This window comes from Coregonus clupeaformis, chromosome 10, assembly GCF_020615455.1.
Source record: "Coregonus clupeaformis isolate EN_2021a chromosome 10, ASM2061545v1, whole genome shotgun sequence".
Classification (NCBI taxonomy): Eukaryota; Metazoa; Chordata; class Actinopteri; order Salmoniformes; family Salmonidae; genus Coregonus; species Coregonus clupeaformis.
The window spans coordinates 30,700,568-30,724,340 of NC_059201.1; the positions used below are offsets into that span (position 1 = coordinate 30,700,568).

At 41.4% G+C, this 23,773-nt stretch overlaps 1 protein-coding gene across 2 annotated transcripts; it reads left to right on the top strand.

Annotated features, from left to right (window-relative positions):
* The first annotated feature begins 786 nt into the window (after positions 1–786).
* Positions 787–18,689, top strand: LOC121574987 (opioid growth factor receptor-like protein 1). 2 transcript variants are annotated; one of them, XM_045222950.1, is made up of 10 exons: positions 787–1,747; positions 2,280–2,315; positions 2,720–2,785; positions 5,450–5,488; positions 5,647–5,701; positions 5,785–5,863; positions 10,939–11,005; positions 17,047–17,195; positions 17,345–17,996; positions 18,057–18,689. In XM_045222950.1, the coding sequence occupies exons 1-10, from the start codon at positions 1,022–1,024 to the stop codon at positions 18,189–18,191; spliced, it is 2,004 nt and encodes a 667-aa protein (XP_045078885.1). In that variant the 5' UTR covers positions 787–1,021; the 3' UTR covers positions 18,192–18,689. The 2 variants fall into 2 exon arrangements, with proteins under 2 accessions (XP_045078885.1, XP_045078884.1); XM_045222949.1 differs by having other exon boundaries at positions 17,345–18,689.
* The last annotated feature ends 5,084 nt before the right edge of the window (positions 18,690–23,773 follow it).

Consider the following 23,773-nt stretch of genomic DNA (forward strand, 5'->3'; position numbering starts at 1 on the left):
CTGATAACTTAGGACTAAGGTTAACTCTTGTATCATGTTCACCTCTCTTTAATGTCTCTGCAGTCCATGTCAACAGAATGATGTATGGGAAACATCACCAGGCTGTGTTACCATTACATACTTATAGTGGGAGAAGGTGGCTGGATGTGTATCCCGGTGAAAGTGTGGACTAATTCAAATTATTTTTAATATACTGCCATAATGACATCCTTTCACTTTTCTGTCGCAAAGTAGCTTAGGCCTATAGATGGTGCTGATGTTCAACACAGAGCAATAATTATGTAGGTGGTAGGCCTACAATATGGCCCATCAAAGGCATTCATTTTTGTCTGAAAAGGTTAGGCCTATAATTTAAGTGAGGGGAAACAGGAGAAAACCAAATAAAGTCTGGTAAAATAGTTCCAACTGTTAGGTATGTTTCACTTTACAAATAGCTAGGCTTACATGACTCCAGTGAGTCATTTGACCAAACCCATATCAACAAAAAAGTGTAATGGTTCGCACTCAAAAAGATGACTGTACGTCGCTTTGGATAAAAGCGTCTGCTAAATGGCATATTATATTTAAGCTGACTTCATTATTCTATTTTTGTAAATGATTTTCACTGTATCAAGGATAGCGTACCAAACCCATATCACTCAGCAGTAAACTGGATTGGCTGGTACCAAACCCATATCACTCAGCAGTAAACTGGATTGGCTGGTGTTTATGACTTCTCGTAAACGTTGGTGGAGGCACATGACGTAGAAAAAAACGAAAGTGAAACTGTACAGACGTTCTCCGAATCCGAATGCAAGATATCGTGGTGGCTCTCGTGGTTTTGTCAATCATAAACTAATCTTTGTTAACCTTTAGAACATTTTCAATAGGCTACAAAGTCAATAGGCTACAGAGTACATTATCTTGTTATTAGGGCAAGGGCGCGGCAGAGTTAGTGGGCGTCCAATGATAATAGGAAGAGAGCTGGCCCGAGCAGTAAGTAGTAAAATGTTTTGCTAAATTGAGACAACAACTTTTTAGGATGCTTCGCAGGATTGAACGGTTGTGGCCATTTTTCCTGGTTCCAGTTCTCTCCTACTTACCCTGGAGATTGTTCATGGGAAATTGTTTCGCTTGGCTTTTGGAACGCACAGGGAAATGTATCATGCCAAGTGATCGTGACAGTCCAGAATCCCTTCCCAGTGAAGGAGTGAGGAGTCCAGAATCACTTCCCAGTGAAGGAGTGGGGAGTCCAGAATCCCTTCCCATTCAAGAAGTGGAGAGTCCAGAACCCCTTCCCAGTGAAGGAGTGGGGAGTCCAGAATCCCGTCCCAGTGAAGAAGTGGAGAGTCCAGAATCCCTTCCCAGTGGAGCATTGGGGAGTCCAGAATCCCTTTTTAGTGAAGAAGTGGAGAGTCCAGAATCCCTTCCCATTCAAGAAGTGGAGAGTCCAGAACCCCTTCCCAGTGAAGAAGTGGAGAGTCCAGAATCCCTTCCCAGTGGAGCATTGGGGAGTCCAGAATCCCTTTTTAGTGAAGAAGTGGAGAGTCCAGAATCCCTTCCCATTCAAGAAGTGGAGAGTCCAGAACCCCTTCCCAGTGAAGGAGTGGAGAGTCCAGAATCCCTTCCCAGTGGAGGAGTAGGGAATCCCGAATCCCTTCCCAGTGGAAAAGTGAAGAGGCCAGAATCCGATGAGTACTACTGCGAGTACGACTCGACATGGGAGGATCCTCCAAGCAAAGAAACCAGTCGTCAAAGGCCCCAACATGTACGTACACAGGCTCCTGGGCCCTGATTATGTTTGTTTTGTTGTGGACTCTCAGCAGATGAGTTTTAGAATACTGTAGCCCAGGGGTATTCAACTCTTCCCCTACGAGGTCCGGAGCCTGCTGGATTTCTGTTCTACCTGATAATTAATTGCAGCCACCTGGTGTCCCAGGTCTTAAGTCAGTCCCTGATTAGAAGCGAACAATGGAAAAAACGCAGTGGAACTGGCTTTGAGGTCCAGAGTTGAGGGCTGTAGCCTATCATTAAAAGTCTCCTATTGGCACCATAAAATACAGATGAGATATTTAATTTTCCAAAGCAACATTTAACATATTTTTTCCAATGTAGACCTAGAATAATGTTAATAACTCATCCTTTAGAATTTTCAGACAAAAATCGTATAAAATGCTTTTCTCAATGGCTTATACATGTGCTCTGTCATATGCCCAAATCTTCAGATAATTTTCAGACCTCAGCAGATTATGAATCACTACTGTTCTTTGTACCTCATTTTCACTGTTGTATTTCATCAGGTGTGGGTACACCAGGACACCGGTTGGTCGCAAAAAGTAAGTGTTATGTTCTGATACATTGAGAAACAGGGTTTTGGGACAACATTTATAAATATTTATTTAACCATTATTGCATTTGTACAACATTGCATCTCATATTGCTCACCATTCAAAGCTCCGCCAAGGGGTTAGGAATACTGATGTATTATGTCTGTCTATGTGAAGATCTCCATCTTTAACTTGAAAATACATCAAATGGGTATTACTGATAAAGTCTGCTATAGGCCTATGTCAGTAGCCAAGTAGAATGATTGCAGGCCTATGCAGCAAGTGACGTTTTACTTCCAAGTTTTTGTTTGACTTTACATATGAGCTCAGACATGTGGGCCTATCAGTATTGTTTAGGTCAGGTGTTTCCATAACTGCCATTTTGTGAACTCATGGAGTGAATGTGTTTTTAGTCACACAGGTTTAACAGATTCAGAAGTGCAGCAAGGGATATGCAAAAGTACAGGCGTGATTATCCAGTAAGTCAATATTCTCTTCACACAATATTACACAATTGATGCTATTTCATATAAATCCACCTCATAATGATGGTGTGCCACAGGCTACATTATCAATCCTAATGCAGTTCTACTGCTGCTGACTATTAATCATAGACTCTTAGGAAACAAGGTTGCTGAGTAGAACCATATAGGATTCTTCGGTTTGTCCCCATAGGCAGTGGTGTCGTGCAATTTTCTTCAATCAAAGTTTGTACCTACAGCCTATTGAATAGCCTATCATTATAGAACAGAGCTCTCTAACCCTGTTCCTGGAGAGCCACCCTCCTGTAGGTTTTTCACTCCAACCCCAGTTATAACTAACCTGATTAATCTTATAAACCAGCTAATTATTAGAATCAGGTGCGTTAGATTAGGATTGGAATGACCAATTAGTGAACATAAATCATTACTACGTGGAATTGCAGGAAATGTATTTTAAAACAGCCATAAAATCAAGCTTTTGGTGTGGTGTATTGATGCATCTCTATAAACAATAACCTACATGCATTATTACCTCCAACTTGGCCCAATTCACATTTCCAATTTCCCACCCTGACATCCCAAGCTAGAATGGGCACTGCGTCTCAATAGCCAATAGAGGCTAAATATCCGAAGCAGGGCTACAGAAACGTCAAGAGTGGGTCAGGCTCCTTGGGCTTTGCGGTGGCCACTCTGGTTTGGGTGTCCTTGGCAGAACGGTGTCACCGTAACCAAGTGGTCACATATCGTTCTGTGTTCCACTGTGCAAAAGGGGTCCGTGGAGTTTTATGAACATCAAGGCAGACACAGGGTGAATTTAGATTTTTTTTCGACGTTCTGATTGGCTAAAGTGGTCAAGCGTCCGACGGGCCTCCGCAGTGCACACACGTAGCCTATAGTTCTTCATCATTCTCGCCACTGCCAGAGAGAAGACAGGGAATACACCACCATTTACCTCAAGGCTGCTATACATATTTATTTGGTTTATCATTCTATCGTTTCTTAATGGAATTTTTGTGGTAATTAAATCAAATTTATTTAGATTTTATCTGAATTTATTTTCCAAAATAGTTTTACCAGCGCCTAGTATTCTTAAATTGAAAAAGGTGAGGGAACGCCGCTCCTCCACTCTCTGGCAGTACTACACCCCTGCCCATAGGGGAACCCTTTTTGGTGCTAGGTAGAACCCTTTGCAGAGGGTTCTACCTAGAACCCTCTATGTAGGGTTCTTCATAGAACCCTCTGTAAATGGTTGTACCTAGAACTCTCTATGAAGGGTTATTCCTAGAACCTTCTATAAATAGTGCTAACAAAAACCCTTTTATCATCTCAAGGTTATTCCTAGAACCTTCTATGAACGGTTCATCCAGCCTTATCAGGCTTTACAATTAAACTTTTTATGACAATCAATACATTACATGTATCACAAGGCCTTTCTTTGAGGGCGGTGTTAGGAAACTCCTGGTTTACAGACCACATCAGGCCTGCAAGTCACATCATGCTGGCTTGCAAAGTGATATGTAATTGATATGTAATTGAGAAAATCCAACAATTTGAACTTTTAATCACCCGCAACCTGCTTTCAGAATGATTGCCAGGGTAGGGAAGATTGATAGGTGAGACTACTTAAATCATCTAAACTTGAACAACCATCTCAGTAACGGGTACAATACAGTGCCTTCAGAAAGTATTCAAACCCCTTTACTTTTTCAACATTTTGTTGTGTTACAGCCTAAATTTAAAATTTATTAAATTTAGATTTTTTGGTCACTGGCATACACACAATACCCCATAATGTCAAAGTGGAATTATGTTTAAAACGTTTTTTTAAACAAATTAATTAAAAATGAAAAGCTGAAATGTTTTGAGTCAATACATTTTGTTATTTTTACATTTTAGTCATTTAGCTGACGCTCTTATCCAGAGCGACTTACAGTTAGTGCATATATTTTTTCATACTGGCCCCCCGTTATGGCAAGCCTAAATAAGTTCAGGAGTACAAATGTGCTTAACAAGTCACATAATAAGTTGCATGGACTCTTTGTGCAATAATAGTGTTTAACATGATTTTGAATTACTACCTTATCTCTGTACCCCACACATGCAATTATCTGTAAGGTCCCTCAGTCGAGCAGTGAATTTCAAACATAGATTCAACCACAAAGACCAGGGAGGTTTTCCAACACCTCACAAAGAAGGGCACCTATTGGTAGATGGGTAAAATAATATCCCTTTGAGCATGGTGAAGTTATTAATTACACTTTGGATGGTGTATCAATCAACCCAGTCACTACAAAGATACAGGTGTCCTTCCTAACTCAGTTGCCGGAGAGGACGCACACCACTCAGGGATTTCACTATGAGGCCAATGGTGACTTTTAAACAGTTACAGAGTTTAATGGCTCTGATAGGAGAAATCTGAGGATGGATCAACAACCTTTTAGTTACTCCACAATACTAACCTAATTGCCAGAACCCTTCTTGCCTTCCAAGGAACCATCAAATAACCCTTTGCCTTACAAAGAACCCTCGTCTTCCAAAAAGGTTTTTAGATGAAAACAGTTCTTGGTAGAACACTATCCCTCTGCAAATAACCCTTTTAGAACCCTAAGAGTGTAGTCGGTAGCTTGTACAGTAAATAGCACTTGGTTCTTGTTTCCACAGGAGCATAGAACACACTTGTACTTCGGCGGGCAACAACAAGTAAATAAGTTATCATTCCTTTATGTAATAAATAGAAAAACTGAATGATTTAAGTAATAATTTCACTGTCCAATTCCTCTATAATTATTGTACTGTTTTGATACAGCTCTCTGAGAAATATCCTCATTTCTGAATTTGCATTGCTTTTTCCCCCTCAGGATGATATGCCTAATTTACAATTCTACCGTGGACAAATACCCTCCTCCCCTGATGGTAATCTATTTACTGTTTCTTTGAGTGCAGTTTAGATTTGACAAGACTTTGACATTTGTAAATGTAACCTTTGCTCTGATTAGGTGTCTTCATTGAGGACTTTCACTATAAATGGAAAAGGCAATATTCACAACTGGAAAGAGTTCACTCATACATCCAATGGTTAGTTTCCTTTACATATGTACATGGGCTTTTAATTATTTTTATTTGGAATATTAATTGTTATAATACAATTCTTTAAAATGTGTGTGTGTGTGTGTGTGTGTGTGTGTGTGTGTGTGTGTGTGTGTGTGTGTGTGTGTGTGTGTGTATACAGTTGAAGTCGGAAGTTTACATACACTTAGGTTGGAGTCATTAAAACTCGTTTTTCAACCACTCTACAAATTTCTTGTTAACAAACTATAGGTTTGGCAAGTCGGTTAGGACATCTACTTTGTGCATGACACAAGTAATTTTTCCAACAATTGTTTACAGACAGATTATTTCACTTATAATTCACTGTATCACAATTCCAGTGGGTCAGAAGTTTACATACACTAAGTTGACTGTGCCTTTAAACAGCTTGGAAAATTCCACAAAATGATGTCATGGCTTTAGAAGCTTCTGATAGGCTAATAGACATCATTTGAGTCAATTGGAGGTGTACCTGTGGATGTATTTCAAGGCCTACCTTCAAACAGTGCCTCTTTGCTTGACATCATGGGAAAATCAAAAGAAATCAGCCAAGACCACAGAAAAAAAATTGTAGACCTCCACAAGTCTGGTTCATCCTTGGGAGCAATTTCCAAATGCCTGAATGTACCACATTCATCTGTACAAACAATAGTACACAAGTATAAACACCATGGGACCACGCAGCCGTCATACTGCTCAGGAAGGAGACGCGTTCTGTCTCCTAGAGATGAACGTACTTTGGTGCAAAAAGTGCAAATCAATCCCAGAACATCAGCAAAGGACCTTGTGAAGTTGCTGGAGGAAATGGGTACAAAAGTATCTATATCCACAGTAAAACGAGTCCTATATCGACATAACCTGAAAGGCCGCTCAGCAAGGAAGAACCACTGCTCCAAAACCGCCATAAAAAAGCCAGACTACGGTTTGCAACTGCACATGGGGACAAAGATTATACTTTTTGAAGAAATGTCCTCTGGTTTGATGAAACAAAAATAGAACTCTTTGGCCATAATGACCATTGTTATGTTTGGAGGAAAAAGGGGGGCGGCTTGCAAGCCGAAGAACACCATCCCAACCATCCCAACGGGGTTGCAGCATCATGCTGTGGGGGTGTTTTGCTGCAGGAGGGACTGGTGCACAAAATTAATGGCATCATGAGGAAGGAAAATTATGTGGAATATATTGAAGCAACATCTCAAGACATCAGTCAGGAAGTTAAAGCTTGGTCGCAAATGGGTCTTCCAAATGGACAATGACCCCAAGCATACTTCCAAAATTGTGGCAAAATGGCTTAAGGACAACAAAGTCAAGGTATTGGAGTGGCCATCACAAAGCCCTGACCTCAATCCTATAGAAAATGTGTGGGCAGAACTGAACAAGTGTGTGCGAGCAAGGAGGCCTATAAACCTGACTCAGTTACACCAGCTCTGTCAGGAGGAATGGGCCAAAATTCACCCAATTTATTGTGGGAAGCTTGTGGGAGGCTACCCGAAACGTTTGACCCAAGTTAAACAATTTAAAGGCAATGCTACCAAATACTAATTGAGTGTATGTAAACTTCTGACCCACTGGGAATGTGATGAAATAAATAAAAGCTGAAATAAATCATTCTCTCTACTATTATTCTGACATTTCACATTCTTAAAATAAAGTGGTGATCCTAACTGACCTAAGACAGGGATTTTGTACTAGGATTAAATGTCAGGAATTGTGAAAAACTGAGTTTAAATGTATTTGGCTAAGGTGTATGTAAACTTCCGACTTCAACTGTGTATGTATATATATATATATATATATATATATATACAGTGGGGGAAAAAAAGTATTTAGTCAGCCACCAATTGTGCAAGTTCTCCCACTTAAAAAGATGAGAGAGGCCTGTAATTTTCATCATAGGTACACGTCAACTATGACAGACAAATTGAGATTTTTTTTCTCCAGAAAATCACATTGTAGGATTTTTAATGAATTTATTTGCAAATTATGGTGGAAAATAAGTATTTGGTCACCTACAAACAAGCAAGATTTCTGGCTCTCACAGACCTGTAACTTCTTCTTTAAGAGGCTCCTCTGTCCTCCACTCGTTACCTGTATTAATGGCACCTGTTTGAACTTGTTATCAGTATAAAAGACACCTGTCCACAACCTCAAACAGTCACACTCCAAACTCCACTATGGCCAAGACCAAAGAGCTGTCAAAGGACACCAGAAACAAAATTGTAGACCTGCACCAGGATGGGAAGACTGAATCTGCAATAGGTAAGCAGCTTGGTTTGAAGAAATCAACTGTGGGAGCAATTATTAGGAAATGGAAGACATACAAGACCACTGATAATCTCCCTCGATCTGGGGCTCCACGCAAGATCTCACCCCGTGGGGTCAAAATGATCACAAGAACGGTGAGCAAAAATCCCAGAACTAGTGAATGACCTGCAGAGAGCTGGGACCAAAGTAACAAAGCCTACCATCAGTAACACACTACGCCGCCAGGAACTCAAATCCTGCAGTGCCAGACGTGTCCCCCTGCTTAAGCCAGTACATGTCCAGGCCCGTCTGAAGTTTGCTAGAGTGCATTTGGATGATCCAGAAGAGGATTGGGAGAATGTCATATGGTCAGATGAAACCAAAATAGAACTTTTTGTTAAAACTCAACTTGTCGTGTTTGGAGGACAAAGAATGCTGAGTTGCATCCAAAGAACACCATACCTACTGTGAAGCATGGGGGTGGAAACATCATGCTTTGGGGCTGTTTTTCTGCAAAGTGACCAGGACGACTGATCCGTGTAAAGGAAAGAATGAATGGGGCCATGTATGGTGAGATTTTGAGTGAAAACCTCCTTCCATCAGCAAGGGCATTGAAGATGAAACGTGGCTGGGTCTTTCAGCATGACAATGATCCCAAACACACCGCCCGGGCAACGAAGGAGTGGCTTCGTAAGAAGCATTTCAAGGTCCTGGAGTGGCCTAGCCAGTCTCCAGATCTCAACCCCATAGAAAATCTTTGGAGGGAGTTGAAAGTCCATGTTGCCCAGCGACAGCCCCAAAACATCACTGCTCTAGAGGAGATCTGCATGGAGGAATGGGCCAAAATACCAGCAACAGTGTGTGAAAACCTTGTGAAGACTTACAGAAAACGTTTGACCTGTGTCATTGCCAACAAAGGGTATATAACAAAGTATTGAGAAACTTTTTGTTATTGACCAAATACTTATTTTCCACCATAATTTGCAAATAAATTCATTAAAATCCTACAATGTGATTTTCTGGATTTTTTTTTCTTCTCATTTTGTCTGTCATAGTTGACGTGTACCTATGATGAAAATTACAGGCCTCTCTCATCTTTTTAAGTGGGAGAACATGCACAATTGGTGGCTGACTAAATACTTTTTTTCCCCACTGTATATATATACAGTGAGGGAAAAAAGTATTTGATCCCCTGCTGATTTTGTACATTTGCCCACTGACAAAGACATGATCAGTCTATAATTTGAATGGTAGGTTTATTTGAACAGTGAGAGACAGAATAACAACAAAAATATCCAAAAAAACGCATGTCAAAAATGTTATAAATTGATTAGCATTTTAAGGAGGGAATTAAGTATTTGACCCCTCTGCAAAACATGACTTAGTACTTGGTGGCAAAACCCTTGTTGGCAATCACAGAGGTCAGACGTTTCTTGTAGTTGGCCACCAGGTTTGCACACATCTCAGGAGGGATTTTGTTCCACTCCTATTTGCAGATCTTCTCCAAGTCATTAAGGTTTCGAGGCTGACGTTTGGCAACTCGAACCTTCAGCTCCCTCCACAGATTTTCTATGGGATTAAGGTCTGTAGACTGGCTAGGCCACTCCAGGACCTTAATGTGCTTCTTCTTGAGCCACTCCTTTGTTGCCTTGGCCGTGTGTTTTGGGTCATTGTCATGCTGGAATACCCATCCACGACCCATTTTCAATGCCCTGGCTGAGGGAAGGAGGTTCTCACCCAAGATTTGACGGTACATTGCCCCGTCCATCGTCCCTTTGATGCGGTGAAGTTGTCCTGTCCCCTTAGCAGAAAAACACCCCCAAAGCATAATGTTTCCACCTCCATGTTTGACGGTGGGGATGGTGTTCTTGGGTCATAGGCAGCATTCCTCCTCCTCCAAACACGGCGAGTTGAGTTGATGCCAAAGAGCTCGATTTTGGTCTCATCTGACCACAACACTTTCACCCAGTTCTCCTCTGAATCATTCAAATGTTAATTGGCAAACTTCAGACGGCCCTGTTTATGTGCTTTCTTGAGCAGAGGGACCTTGCGTGCGCTGCAGTATTTCAGTCCTTCACGGTGTAGTGTGTTACCAATTGTTTTCTTGGTGACTATGGTCCCAGCTGCCTTGAGATCATTGACAAGATCCTCCCGTGTAGTTCTGGGCTGATTCCTCACCGTTCTCATGATCATTGCAACTCCACGAGGTGAGATCTTTCATGAAGCCCCAGGCCGAGGGAGATTGACAGTTATTTTGTGTTTCTTCCTTTTGTGAATAATCGCACCAACTGTTGTCACCTTCTCACCAAGCTGCTTGGCGATGGTCTTGTAGCCCATTCCAGCCTTGTGTAGGTCTACAATCTTGTCCCTGACATCCTTGGAGAGCTCTTTGGTCTTGGCCATGGTGGAGAGTTTGGAATCTGATTGATTGATTGCTTCTGTGGACAGGTGTCTTTTATAGAGGTAACAAACTGAGATTAGGAGCACTCCCTTTAAGAGTGTGCTCCTAATCTCAGCTTGTTACCTGTATAAAAGACACCTGGGAGCCAGAAATCTTTCTGATTGAGAGGGGGTCAAATACTTATTTCCCTCATTAAAATGCAAATCAATTTATAACATTTTTGACATGCATTTTTCTGGATTTTTTTGTTGTTATTCTGTCTCTCACTGTTCAAATAAACCTACCATTAAAATTATAGACTGATCATTTCTTTGTCAGTGGGCAAATGTACAAAATCAGCAGGGGATCAAATACTTGTTTCCCTCACTGTGTATATATATATATATGTTGTTGTTTTTTAAACAAACATTTCATTTAGGTTGTTCCCTCTTCAAGAACCAGGAATGAATTATCAAGCCAAGGAACTCACCAAAAAGGAAATTGAGGTACTTCTAGTAGTTTTTTTTTAGCAAGGAAATGTTCTCTACATACTGCATTTACGTACAGATAACTACGAAAATAAAGGAAACACTTGCGTAAATGAGGGATACAAAGTATATTGAAAGCAGGTGCTTTCACAAAGGTGTCCGTCCTGGGTTAATTAAGCAATTAACATCCCATCATGCTTAGGATCATGTATAAAAATGCCCAGTTGCCCATTATTTTGGCTACCTTGGCAAGAAGAAGAGATCTGTGACTTTGAAAGAGGGGTCTGAAAGGAGAATTGGAGATTTAAAGTGTGTGTGTCTGTGTCTGTCTGTGTGTGTGTGTGTCAGTCACCAGATCTCAACCCAATTTAACTCTTGAGACAGCATTTTCCACCACCATCAACAAAACACCAAATGATGGAATTTTTCATTAAAGAATGGTGTCGCATCCCTCCAATATAGTTCCAGATACATGTAAAATCTATGCCAAGGCGCATTGAAGATGTTATGGCGGCTCGTGTTGGCCCAACGCCCTATCAAATCAAATCAAAATCTAATCAAATGTTATTTGTCCCATGCTTGGTAAACAACAGGTGCAGACTAACAGTGAAATGCTTACTTACGGGCCCTTCCCAAAAATGCAGAGACAAGATGAGATTAAAATAAAATAAATAATAGAAAAATAGTAACACGAGGAATAAATATACAATGAGTAACAATAAGTTGGCTATATACAGGGGGTACCAGTACCGAGTCGATGTGCAAGGGTACAAGGAAATTGAGGTAGATATGTACATATAGGTAGAGGTAAAGTCACTAGGCAACAGGAAAGATAATAAACAGTAGCAACAGCGTATGTGATGTGTGTGGAAGTGTGTGTGTGTGTGGCAACAGTATGCCTGTGTGTACATGTTATGTGTGAGTGAGTGTGTGTATGTGTTGGAGTGTCAGTGTAAGTATGTGTGAGTGTGTGGGTAGAGTCCAGTGTGTGTGTGTATAGAGTCAAAAGAGTAGAAGCTGTTCAGGGTCCTGTTGGTTCCAGACTTGGTGCATCGGTACTGCTTGCCGTGCGGTAGCAGAGAGAACAGTCTATGACTTGGGTGGCTGGAGTCTATGACAATTTTTAGGGCCTTCCTCTGACACCGCCTAGTATAGAGGTCCTGGATGGCAGGGAGCTCGGCCCCAGTGATGTTCTGGGCCATACGCACTACCCTCTGTAGCGCCTTGTGGTCGGATGTGAAGCAGTTGCCATACCAAGCGTTGATGTAGCCAGTCAAGATGCTCTCAATGGTGCAGCTGTATACCAAATATTTTCAGCCTCCTGAGGGGGAAGAGGCGTTGTCGCTCCTTATTCGCGACTGTGTTGGTGTGCGTGGACCATGTTAATTCATTAGTGATGTGGACACAGAGGAACTTGAAGCTCTTGACACGCACCACTACAGCCTCGTTGATGTGGATGAGGGTGTGCTCGGCCCTCCGTTTCCTGTAGTCCACAATCAGCTCCTTTGTCTTAATGATGTTGATGGAGAGGTTGTAGTCTTGGCACCACACTGCCAGGTCACTGACCTCCTCCCTATAGGCTGTCTCATCGTTGTCAGTGATCAGGCCTACCACTGACGTGTTGTCAGCTAACTTGATGATGGTGTTGGAGTCGTGCGTTGCCACGTAGTCGTGGGTGAACATGGAGTGCAGAAGGGGACTAAGCACGCACCCCTGAGGGTCCCCCGTGTTGAGGGTCAGTGTGGCGGATAAGTTGTTGCCTATCCTCACCACCTGGGGGCGGCCCATCAGGAAGTCCAGGATCCAGTTGCAGAGGGGGGTGTTCAGTCCCAGGGTCCTGAGCTTAGTGATGAGCTTGGAGGGCACTATGGTGTTGAACGCTGAGCTGTAGTCAATGAACAGCATTCTCACATACAGTGGGGAAAAAAAGTAATTAGTCAGCCACCAATTGTTTAAGTTCTCCCACTTAAAAGATGAGAGAGGCCTGTAATTTTCATCATAGGTACACGTCAACTATAACAGACAAATTGAGAAAGATAAATCCAGAAAATCACATTGTAGGATTTTTAATGAATTTATTTGCAAATTATGGTGGAAAATAAGTATTTGGTCACCTACAAACAAGCAAGATTTCTGGCTCTCACAGACCTGTAACTTCTTCTTTAAGAGGCTCCTCTGTCCTCCACTCGTTACCTGTATTAATGGCACCTGTTTGAACTTGTTATCAATATAAAAGACACCTGTCCACAACCTCAAACAGTCACACTCCAAACTCCACTATGGCCAAGACCAAAGAGCTGTCAAAGGACACCAGAAACAAAATTGTAGACCTGCACCAGGCTGGGAAGACTGAATCTGCAATAGGTAAGCAGCTTGGTTTGAAGAAATCAACTGTGGGAGCAATTATTAGGAAATGGAAGACAAACAAGACCACTGATAATCTCCCTCGATCTGGGGCTCCACGCAAGATCTCACCCCCGTGGGGTCAAAATGATCACAAGAACGGTGAGCAAAAATCCCAGAACCACACGGGGGGACCTAGTGAATGACCTGCAGAGAGCTGGGACCAAAGTAACAAAGCCTACCATCAGTAACACACTACGCCGCCAGGGACTCAAATCCTGCAGTGCCAGACGTGTCCCCCTGCTTAAGCCAGTACATGTCCAGGCCCGTCTGAAGTTTGCTAGAGTGCATTTGGATGATCCAGAAGAGGATTGGGGAGAATGTCATATGGTCAGATGAAACCAAATAGAACTTTTTGTTAAAACTCAACTTGTCGTGTTTGGAGGACAAAGAATGCTGAGTTGCATCCAAAGAACACCATACCTACTGTGAAGCATGGGGGTGGAAACATCATGCTTTGGGGCTGTTTTTCTGCAAAGTGACCAGGACGACTGATCCGTGTAAAGGAAAGAATGAATGGGGCCATGTATGGTGAGATTTTGAGTGAAAACCTCCTTCCATCAGCAAGGGCATTGAAGATGAAACGTGGCTGGGTCTTTCAGCATGACAATGATCCCAAACACACCGCCCGGGCAACGAAGGAGTGGCTTCGTAAGAAGCATTTCAAGGTCCTGGAGTGGCCTAGCCAGTCTCCAGATCTCAACCCCATAGAAAATCTTTGGAGGGGAGTTGAAAGTCAGTGTTGCCCAGCGACAGCCCCAAAACATCATTGCTCTAGAGGAGATCTGCATGGAGGAATGGGCCAAAATACCAGCAACAGTGTGTGAAAACCTTGTGAAGACTTACAGAAAACGTTTGACCTGTGTCATTGCCAACAAAGGGTATATAACAAAGTTTTGAGAAACTTTTGTTATTGACCAAATACTTATTTTCCACCATAATTTGCAAATAAATTCATTAAAAATCCTACAATGTGATTTTCTGGATTTCTTTTTCTCATTTTGTCTGTCATAGTTGACGTGTACCTATGATGAAAATTACAGGCCTCTCTCATCTTTTTAAGTGGGAGAACTTGCACAATTGGTGGCTGACTAAATACTTTTTCCCCCACTGTAGGTGTTCCTCTTGTCCACGTGGGAGAGGGCAGTGTGGAGTGCAATAGAGATTGCGTAATCTGTTGGGGCGGTATGCGAATTGGAGTGGGTCCAAGGTGTCTGGAATGATGGTGTTGATGTGAGCCATGACCAGTCTTTCAAAGCATTTCATGGCTACAGATGTAATAATGTGGTCCTCTGTAGCTCAGCTGGTAGAGCACGGCGCTTGTAACGCCAAGGTAGTGGGTTCGAACCCCGAGACCACCCATACACAAAAGATTTATGCACGCATGACTGTAAGTCGCTTTGGATAAAAGCGTCTGCTAAATGGCATATTATATTATTATTTATAATAATAATATGCCATTTAACAGACGCTTTTATCCAAAGCGACTTACAGTCATGTGCGCATACATTTTTACATATGGGTGGTCCCGGGGATCGAACCCACTACCCTGGCGTTACAAGCACCATGCTCTACCAATTGAGCTACAGAGGACCACACTACGGGGCGATAGTCATATAGACAGGTTACCTTGGTGTCCTTGGGCACAGGGACTATGGTGGTCTGCTTGAAACATAGTTTTTTGGGTAGAGCAGACATTTCCATTTATTTTTGTTATTTGAATGTGTGACATATTTATGATATAATTTACAAAGATTATACCGTTTTTATCAATTAGTATATTTGAGTTTAACCATAATATTTGTTGTAATATTTGTTCTGTCTTTTCTGGTTGATTAAACTGAAATTCCATCCAACTTTCTATGGCTTGTTTTAAAAAGAGCGATATTTTGGAGATTATTACATTTTCAAATAGCCGAAAGTGAGAGGTTATAATCTGAATAAAGGTAAAAAGGCCATTCTTGAACATGGGGTGAGACATTCTTAATAATCTGCTAGAGAACCAGTTCGGATTTAAGTATAACTTTTGTATGACTGATGCCTTTAGTGAGAGGTCTAATGGTTTAATATTTAATCATTTCTGCCATCCGAATTCATATTCATTATATAAATAAGCCCGTTTAATTTTGGCTTGTTCAGTGTTGCTTGCCTCAAAGCGAGCATAGAAGGCATTTAGCTCGTCTGGTAGGCTCATTTCACTGGGAAGTTTGGCTGGGTTTCCGTTTGTAATCTGTGATAGTTTGCAAGCCCTGCCACATCCGACGAGCATCAGAGCCGGCGTAGTACGATTCGATCTTAGTCCTGTGTTGGCGCTTTGCATGTTTGATGGCTCGTTGGAGGTCGTAGCGGGATTTCTTATAAACGCCCGGATTAGTGTCCCCCTCCTTGAAAGTGGCAGCTCTAGCCTTTAGTTCAGTGCGGATGTTGCCTGTAATCCATGGCTTCTGGTTGGGGTCTGTACATAAGGTCACTGTGCACTTATTAATGAAGCCGGTGACTGATGTGGTAAACTCCTCAATGTTATTGGATGAATCCCGGAATATATTCCAGTCTGTGCTAGCGAAACAGTCCTGTAGCTTAGCAACCACTTCATCGGACCACTTCTGTATTGAGCGTGTCACAGATACTTCCTGTTTGAGTTTTTGCATGTAAGCAGGAAGCAGGAGGATATAGTTATGGTCTGATTTGACAAAGGGAGAGCGAGGGAGAGCCTTGTATGCGATTTTGTGTGTGGAGTAAAGGTGATCTAGAGTTTTGTCGCTTCTAGTTGCAATGTGACATGTTGGTAAAAATGAGGTAAAATGGATATCAATTTCCCTACATTAAAATCATTGGCCACGAGAAGCGCCACCTCTGGATGTGCATTTTCTGGTTTGCTTATGGCCCTATACAGTTCATTGAGTGCGGTCTTAGTGCCAGCATCGGTTTGTGGTGGTAAATAGACAGCTACGAAAAATAGCATGGTCTGCATTTTATCATGAGGTATTGTAACCCAGGCAAGCAAAAACTCTAGACTTCCTTAACATTAGAGATCGCACACCAGCTGCTGTTGGCAAAGAGACACACCCCTCCTCCCTTCGTCTTACCTGAGGCTGCCGTCCAGTCTTGACGATGCATAGAAAAACCAGCGAGATGTATATTATCCATGTCCCCCATTCAGCCACAACTCTGAGAAACATAGAACATTACAGTTTTTCAGGTCCCGTTGATAGGATAGTCTCGAATGGAGCTCGTCCAGTTTGTTCATTAGTGACTGTACATTCACCAATAGAACTGAGGGTACAGGTGGTTTATTAGCTTGCCGACATAATCTCGTCAAGGTGTCTCTTCGCCTGCCTCTCTTGCGCCGTTGCTTCCTCTTTCGAGTCCCAGAGATTAGGGCCTGTTCCGGAGGAAGCAGAACATCCAGAGCTGCCGACTCGCTGAAGTAGAAATGGTCATCCAAATCAAGGTTAGTGATCGCTGTTCTGATGTCCAGAAGCTGTTTTCAGTCATAGGAAATGATGGCAGAGACACTTTGTACCAGACAAACTATGTTGGTGTTTCCTTTATTTTAGCAGTTACCTGTATGTCATCTATTGACTGGTGGGCTTAGAAATTAATGAAAATACAATTTGTTCATAATTGTTCTGAATGACAATCTGCTTCTTCCTCAGGCTTTCCTTGAAGATGAAACTGCGAAGAAGAGGCTGGTCAAGTCGTACAAGCTCATGCTGGACTTCTACGGCATACAGATGTCAAATGAAACAACAGGGGAAGTGCGACGTGCAAATAACTGGCGTGACAGATTTGACAACCTGGACAGGTTAGCAATTTCTTCATTGGGTCATTTAACTATTATTTATTTTATAGTGATTGCAATACATAATAGCTAACATTTCAGTTTTCAAATTAACCTTCTGAGAATAACAGTACCTTTGTATTTTTGTTGGTCTTGTGATTTTTCTATGGTAGACATACACACAACAACCTGCGCATCACCCGCATCCTGAAGTGCCTGGGCACTCTGGGGTTCCCCCACTACCAGGCCCCACTGGTCCGCTTCTTCCTGGAGGAAACTCTTGTTAAAGGCAAGCTGTACAATGTGAAGGAGAGCGTGCTCAACTACTTCATCTTCGCTGTCATTGATAAGCAAGAGCGCAGGGATCTAGTTGAGTATGCCTACAAGCACTATGAGCCCAAACATGAGTTTGTATGGTGCCCTAAGAAGATCCAGATGACTTTCTCAAATGGAGAAGAATTATCAGATAATAGGCAACCAATGGCAGGCCATTACCAGCATGGTAACTACTTAGATGACAGAGATGTCAGTGACGACCTATCTGTTCCTCACAATGCTATTGTTAGCACAACTGTTTCCATTAGGCCAGAAGGCAAGAACAATTCAGTGAAAGAGCAATCTCCTCAAGACTTATCCCAGAGCCTGGAGAAGACCACTGAGGTTCCAGCCATAGAGCCATGTCCTAAAGACCCATCCCAGAGCCAGGTTCAGACCACTGAGGGTCCAGCCATAGAGCCATGTCCTAAAGACCCATCCCAGAGCCAGGTTCAGACCACTGAGGGTCCAGCCATAGAGCCATGTCCTAAAGACCCATCCCAGAGCCAGGTTCAGATCACTGAGGGTCCAGCCATAGAGCCATGTCCTAAAGACCCATCCCAGAGCCAGGTTCAGACCACTGAGGGTCCAGCCATAGAGCCATCTCCTCATAAGGTATCCCTGAGCCAGGTGAATAAAGCCAGAACCAGAGATGGCACAAAGGGCCCCCGCCCCAAAAAGCCTAGAATTGGGGAAACTACCTAAACAGTTTTGGAGAGTGTAGTGTCTGAGGGTCTATGATTGTGCTGACGTTTGCAAAAGTCTGTTAGAGGAAACTTGGCTCTGCTTTCGGAAACATCTGGAAAGCATGACTAAGTTCCTGGAAAAAAGGATATGGGAAGATATGTGAAAAGCCAGGGATTGGTGTATTAAAATCACGCCATACTATGTCACATAGGATATAAATACCAGGTCTTGAACAAAGGAGATGAGAATAGCAAATCACAGAATTGGGTCCGGCTGTTCTTTAGATATCTGCAGGTATCTGTAAATCTGACGCTGAAACTCTTTGTTATAATAAACCTTTATAATCAAAGTACAGTGTCAGCGGATCTTCTTATCATCACGGCATTATCAGCAATGTTTGTCTTTTCACCACATTTTAATGGCGACGAGGCTTTTGGGACGTGATATGTATTTTCTCTGCATTCCATTCCTGGGACTTTTTTAAGAGTGTATAGAGATGTTTTGTAATTGATAACAACATAACTATAAATCTGCAGATTAGGATAAGTGCAGATAACAAACTTGGAAGTAGGATTTGTGTTCTATGTTCTGTGTTCCGTGTTCGTTTGTGAGTTTTGTTAAGTGTTATTGTTTGTCTATGGGAGGAGAGAACGGAGCGACAGCGGGTCTGTCTACTCTGTTGTTTGGCTTGGAGAGAGAGATTTTTAGGAGGGCTCTGTTCACTCTGAAATCGCATTGGTGACTGAACTGCGCACGCGTGGGATTTTATGAGTTTAGAGTTACGTAGAACAGATGTGCCACTCCCCTGCACTGAACAGTCTCAGAGCAGACAGAGAGGGAGGGGGAAACTTGCACACAAGTGGAATGTTCTGCTTGTTGAATTAACTGTTGCTTGACTGTGAAACTGTTTGGTTGATATCGGTTGAGTTGGTGAATGAGAGATATATTGACGGATTAAAAATAATAATAATAAAATAAATAAATAAAATAAAATGTTATTGAGCTATTTATAATATTCCTGAGTTAAGCTGTTTGCTTATTTCTTAGCGTGAATGTGAATATAAGTATGCATAAAATACTAAATTGTTGTCTGTTCCTTTGTTCTTCTGTCATATGAGAGACGAGAAGGAGGAGACAGAGAGAGAGAGAGAGAGAGGAGGTGCTGACCAGTAGATCAGCGACAACAATCCAGTCCAATCAAGGCCAGTACTGTTCTTATCCACAAAACCTACTTTCCCTTACAGGATATAATACATACATTGTGTACACATAGAATATTTCATGTTGTGACCATTTCGCAGGAACTTGGCAACAGACTGATGAATTGATGTAATTGATAATTGCACATTAGAGTTTTTGTGAATGACTTGTTTTGATTAGTGTTGTGTTGGAAATCCAGCATTGACATTATTCTGTAAAATTAAGATAATTGGGTGCTTATTAAGCAATTGGGTTGTGGGTGCTGTAGTGTTGCTGGATTACAGGTCTTTTCTTTTTGGATTGCTCTGAAGTTGACTACTTTCCTTTACTTTTCCTGATCGGATGTGGTAAGACTGCCACTAATCAATAATTTGGTAAAATAAAATTCATAAAATAAATTTATATATTGATTAATTAATTGATTAATTGATTAATTAATTATTTTTAATTTAAATAAATAAATTAATTTAAAAAAAGAGGGAAACATATAACAGAGTCGTTACAATGGGGAAAAAGGACATCAAAACTACAAAAGCAATTACTCCTCTTGATGTAGTACAGAATAGTAATCCTCTAGTTAATGGTATTGCAAGATTATCTGAAAAATGGAATAAACGTTGGCCTGACATTGAACAACCATGGCCAGTGGAAGGGACTCTTAACCCAGACGTCATCAAGATAATGCAAGTGCTTGTATCCACGTATAAGGCAGATCAAAAGAAGGGGGGAAAAGGACAACAACGTAAAGAAAAGAGACAAAGAGAGCTGGGTGTTCTTAAGCTGTTTGAAAATGAAGGACAAAAACTGATAAAAGATACAAAAGATAAGAGAGACAGAGGTACAGAGAAAATGGCAAAAGAGGTGAAGGTGACAGAAAAACTAATGGCAGAAGTCAATACACCTTTCTCACATATGGATTCAGCAAAAACACCCCCACCTTATGAGAAAGAAGCCAAGTTTAAGGACGTTTATCCTCAGCTTCCAGTGATCATTCAGGAGGGTGACTATTGCATCAGAGATGAAGATGAACGAATAATAGAGAGAGGACAAGCAGAAACGACCATAAAGATGAATCCAAACTCCAAAAGTAGGAAGAAAATGAGATGTCTGGAAACTAAGGGTAGAGTGAGGTTCAGGAGGATGGAACTTGATGATGATGATGATGATGATGATCAGAGTGATTCAGAAGAGATCATGGGTGGATATGACCCTGTCATCAGACAGAGGTTGGCCAGAGCGGAAAGAAGGGGTGATGGAAGTTGGAAGAAGAAGAATACAAGTGATTCAAGTTCTGATGAAAATGAAGATGGAGACAACGATGAACATTTGGAGATTAAAGGTGCTTCATATTCAAGAGGATTTTATCCTACAATGACTAGCACAGAATAAATAGAAAGAGATATAGACCGATGCGTATCATACCTGGATAAGGCCAATAATTTAGAAGAAGTAAGAGAGCTGGAAGAACAACTCAAGAAGCTGAAGATACAGAAGAAAAAACTGCTGAAAAAAGGATCCCAAGAATTGGAGAAGAAGTATACATTGAGGCCAAGACAAGGGAGCACAAGTAAGAAGATGATGCCAGTGATCATTCGAGGACAAAACCTAGAATATAAGCCTTTGCAGAATACCGATATGTCAGATATACTTGAGAAGCTGCCTACTCTTCAAGATGGAGCATATCCTTGGATTTCAAAGTTGGAAGAAATTACGGTGGGAACACAGTCTGCCATAGGAGACATTAAGAGACTTTTGGCTAATCTCCTTGTGATTCCAGGCATGGAAGAAATTTTTCAGAGAGCTGGACTTCATAGATATGTGGGGACTGCAGTGAACGACCCTGAATTGTTGGCTGCAAGTAGAAATCGGCTGTGGAGAGCACTGAGAGATACGTTTCCAACAAATGTGCATCCTGACAACATTCTGATTGATCCACTAGGACAACAAGAAAATCCGAGAGCCTACGTGTCAAGAGTTCATCAAGTGTGGAGAAATATTACCGGAAATGATCCAGATGTGAGTCAAATTGAGCAGTCAATCTTGAGAGCTAAACTACAGATGGGACTGCCCTCACCAGTAAGGAGCAAACTGGCAGAGGTGGTTGGACTTGGAAGCATGACAAAAGGTGTCTATACAGATCATATAGCCCATCAAGTGGATCTGTACCGGAAAAAGGAACACAACCAGAAAGAACAGGACCAAGAAACTCTCAGAAAACTCAATCAAATACAACTGGTGGAGAATAAGAAGGAGAAGAAACAAGCTCTGGTTATGCAGAATCAGTGTAAACCAAATCAACAATCACTGCCACAGCTTCAACCGAACCAGTTCCAACCGCAATTGTACCAGACACCAATAGCGGTACCAGTTGTTTCATATCCATAGATAGTTTCTGGAAAGAAAGAATTTCAGAGGAAGATACAGGAGCAAGTGAAGATCATCTGGAGGACAGGTGAACCCTTATAGGAGCAAGGATTCTAGGGGTGCCTAGAAGATCCGAAAGGGGGGTTTCAGCTGGTAGCACCAGTTAGGGAAAAATATCCAACAATTGAAGTGAAAATAAACAATGGACCATGGGAAGTGATGATGGATAGCGGAACTGCTTTTATCTGTGTTCAGCCTGAAGAGGTTACACATCTCACTATGTCAAATCAACTAATTATGAGAAGGATTTGGAGGAGTGAAGATCAGCGATTTCTGAAAATGATGATTTTGGCTCAAGGACAAGGAGAGTCATAAGCTGTATGGATGACAGATGAATCTATTTGAAGTGTGAAGATGAATTGAGAATCTATGGAAGAAGAGATGTTGAAAAAAGTTCAAGAATGTTTGGGATATCAAAGTAGTACTGATATTGGATTTGTGAAATCAGCCCAATCGAGGTGAAAGTTGAACTTCGACCAGGAACCAGACCTCCTTGGAAGAATCAGTATCCATTGAAAGATGAAGCAATCCAAGGGATTGAACCAGAAATTGAAGGACTTTCGAAAGCAAGTGTTTTGAAGACAATGAAAAAAAAAAAAAAATCCTTAGAGTAGCAATCAATTATTGTTTTGGAGAAACCATGATGATTTAGGAAGCTATGGGTTAGCTAATGTTGTAAAGGGGAGGTTAGGAGAAAGATCACAAAGGAGTATGGTTTTTGGAATCATATTTTCTGGAATAGATTGACTATGTCATAGGCAGGTGCATAATCTGTCTGAAAAATAATGTGTGACTGATATTCTTGGTTACATTCATATACCAAGAGGTGCATAAGATGTTCAACTAAGCTAAAAGATGCTCAGTCGGTTGCAAAGTTGTTGTGTAAAGAAGTCATAAGCAGGTGGGAATTTCCCGATTTAATATCCTCAGAAAATGGGAAAGAGTTTTGTGAATAAATCAGTGAAATGGTTTTTGAAAAAAAAAAAAAATTAGAGAAAAAGAAAACATTGGAAAAAGTCAGACTAAAATGTTATGAAAACTAGGGTTGAAATAACTCTAGGAAATTTGGAATATCTGATTGTGGGATAATTATATTATTGTGATATTTAGTATTTTCTTATGAATCAAAGGGGGAAATGGGATGTGATTAATTGTATATATAATCTTATATATCATTCTTATATTATTGCTGATATTGATGTTTTAATTTGAACGTGTTGTTTTGCAAAAGATACTGTTTGGTCTTTTCTTTTCTTCCAGAAGCATATGGGGGAATATGTAGAGGGACTCAAATACTCAAACATGGACAATATGAATGGACTGGAAGAAGTGGAACAAGGAAGGTGTGGAAATGTTCAGATTCCATCATCGACGTCGCATTGAAAGTCGACACTGTGGAGGAGATGAAGTGTAGTGGACTACATTCCAGTGTTATATTCTTTCTGTATTAATTTTTGAAGAATTATGTTTTCTGTTGTTGGGTACATGTGGGGACCTCAGATGTTTTTGTTTATTTCGTTGAAGCTTAGGGATATTGGGTCTAGGCAGGGACAGAGAGAATCCACAGGAGGGTCCGATGGGTCGACCAGCCTGAATGTGGACATTTTGATTGTATTTTGTTTGCTGGGGTTTTCATATGTATTCAATTGCATCATTGCTTAAAATGTATTGATAAAGATTTATGAATTGATCTGGAGTACTTAGGTGGTCGCCTAGGGCAGAGGGGCCGTGAGAAAATTGTTATTTGTCATAATCCTATTCTTTTTGTTTTCGAGACTTAATTAGTCTCGAAGGGGGGAAATATGTAGTGTCTGAGGGTCTATGATTGTGCTGACGTTTGCAAAAGTGTGTTAGAGGAAACTTGGCTCTGCTTTCGGAAACATCTGGAAAGCATTACTAAGTTCCTGGAAAAAAGGATATGGGAAGATATGTGAAAAGCCAGGGATTGGTGTATTAAAATCACGCCATACTATGTC

Bases quoted from the DNA above. Each gene is read 5' to 3' on its own strand.
- LOC121574987 (XM_045222949.1), top strand. From the start codon at position 1,022: ATGCTTCGCAGGATTGAACGGTTGTGGCCATTTTTCCTGGTTCCAGTT. The intron at 2,316-2,719 runs GTAAGTGTTATG...ATGTGTTTTTAG, and splicing joins ACACCGGTTGGTCGCAAAAA to TCACACAGGTTTAACAGATT. The intron at 5,702-5,784 runs GTAATCTATTTA...TGCTCTGATTAG, and splicing joins AATACCCTCCTCCCCTGATG to GTGTCTTCATTGAGGACTTT.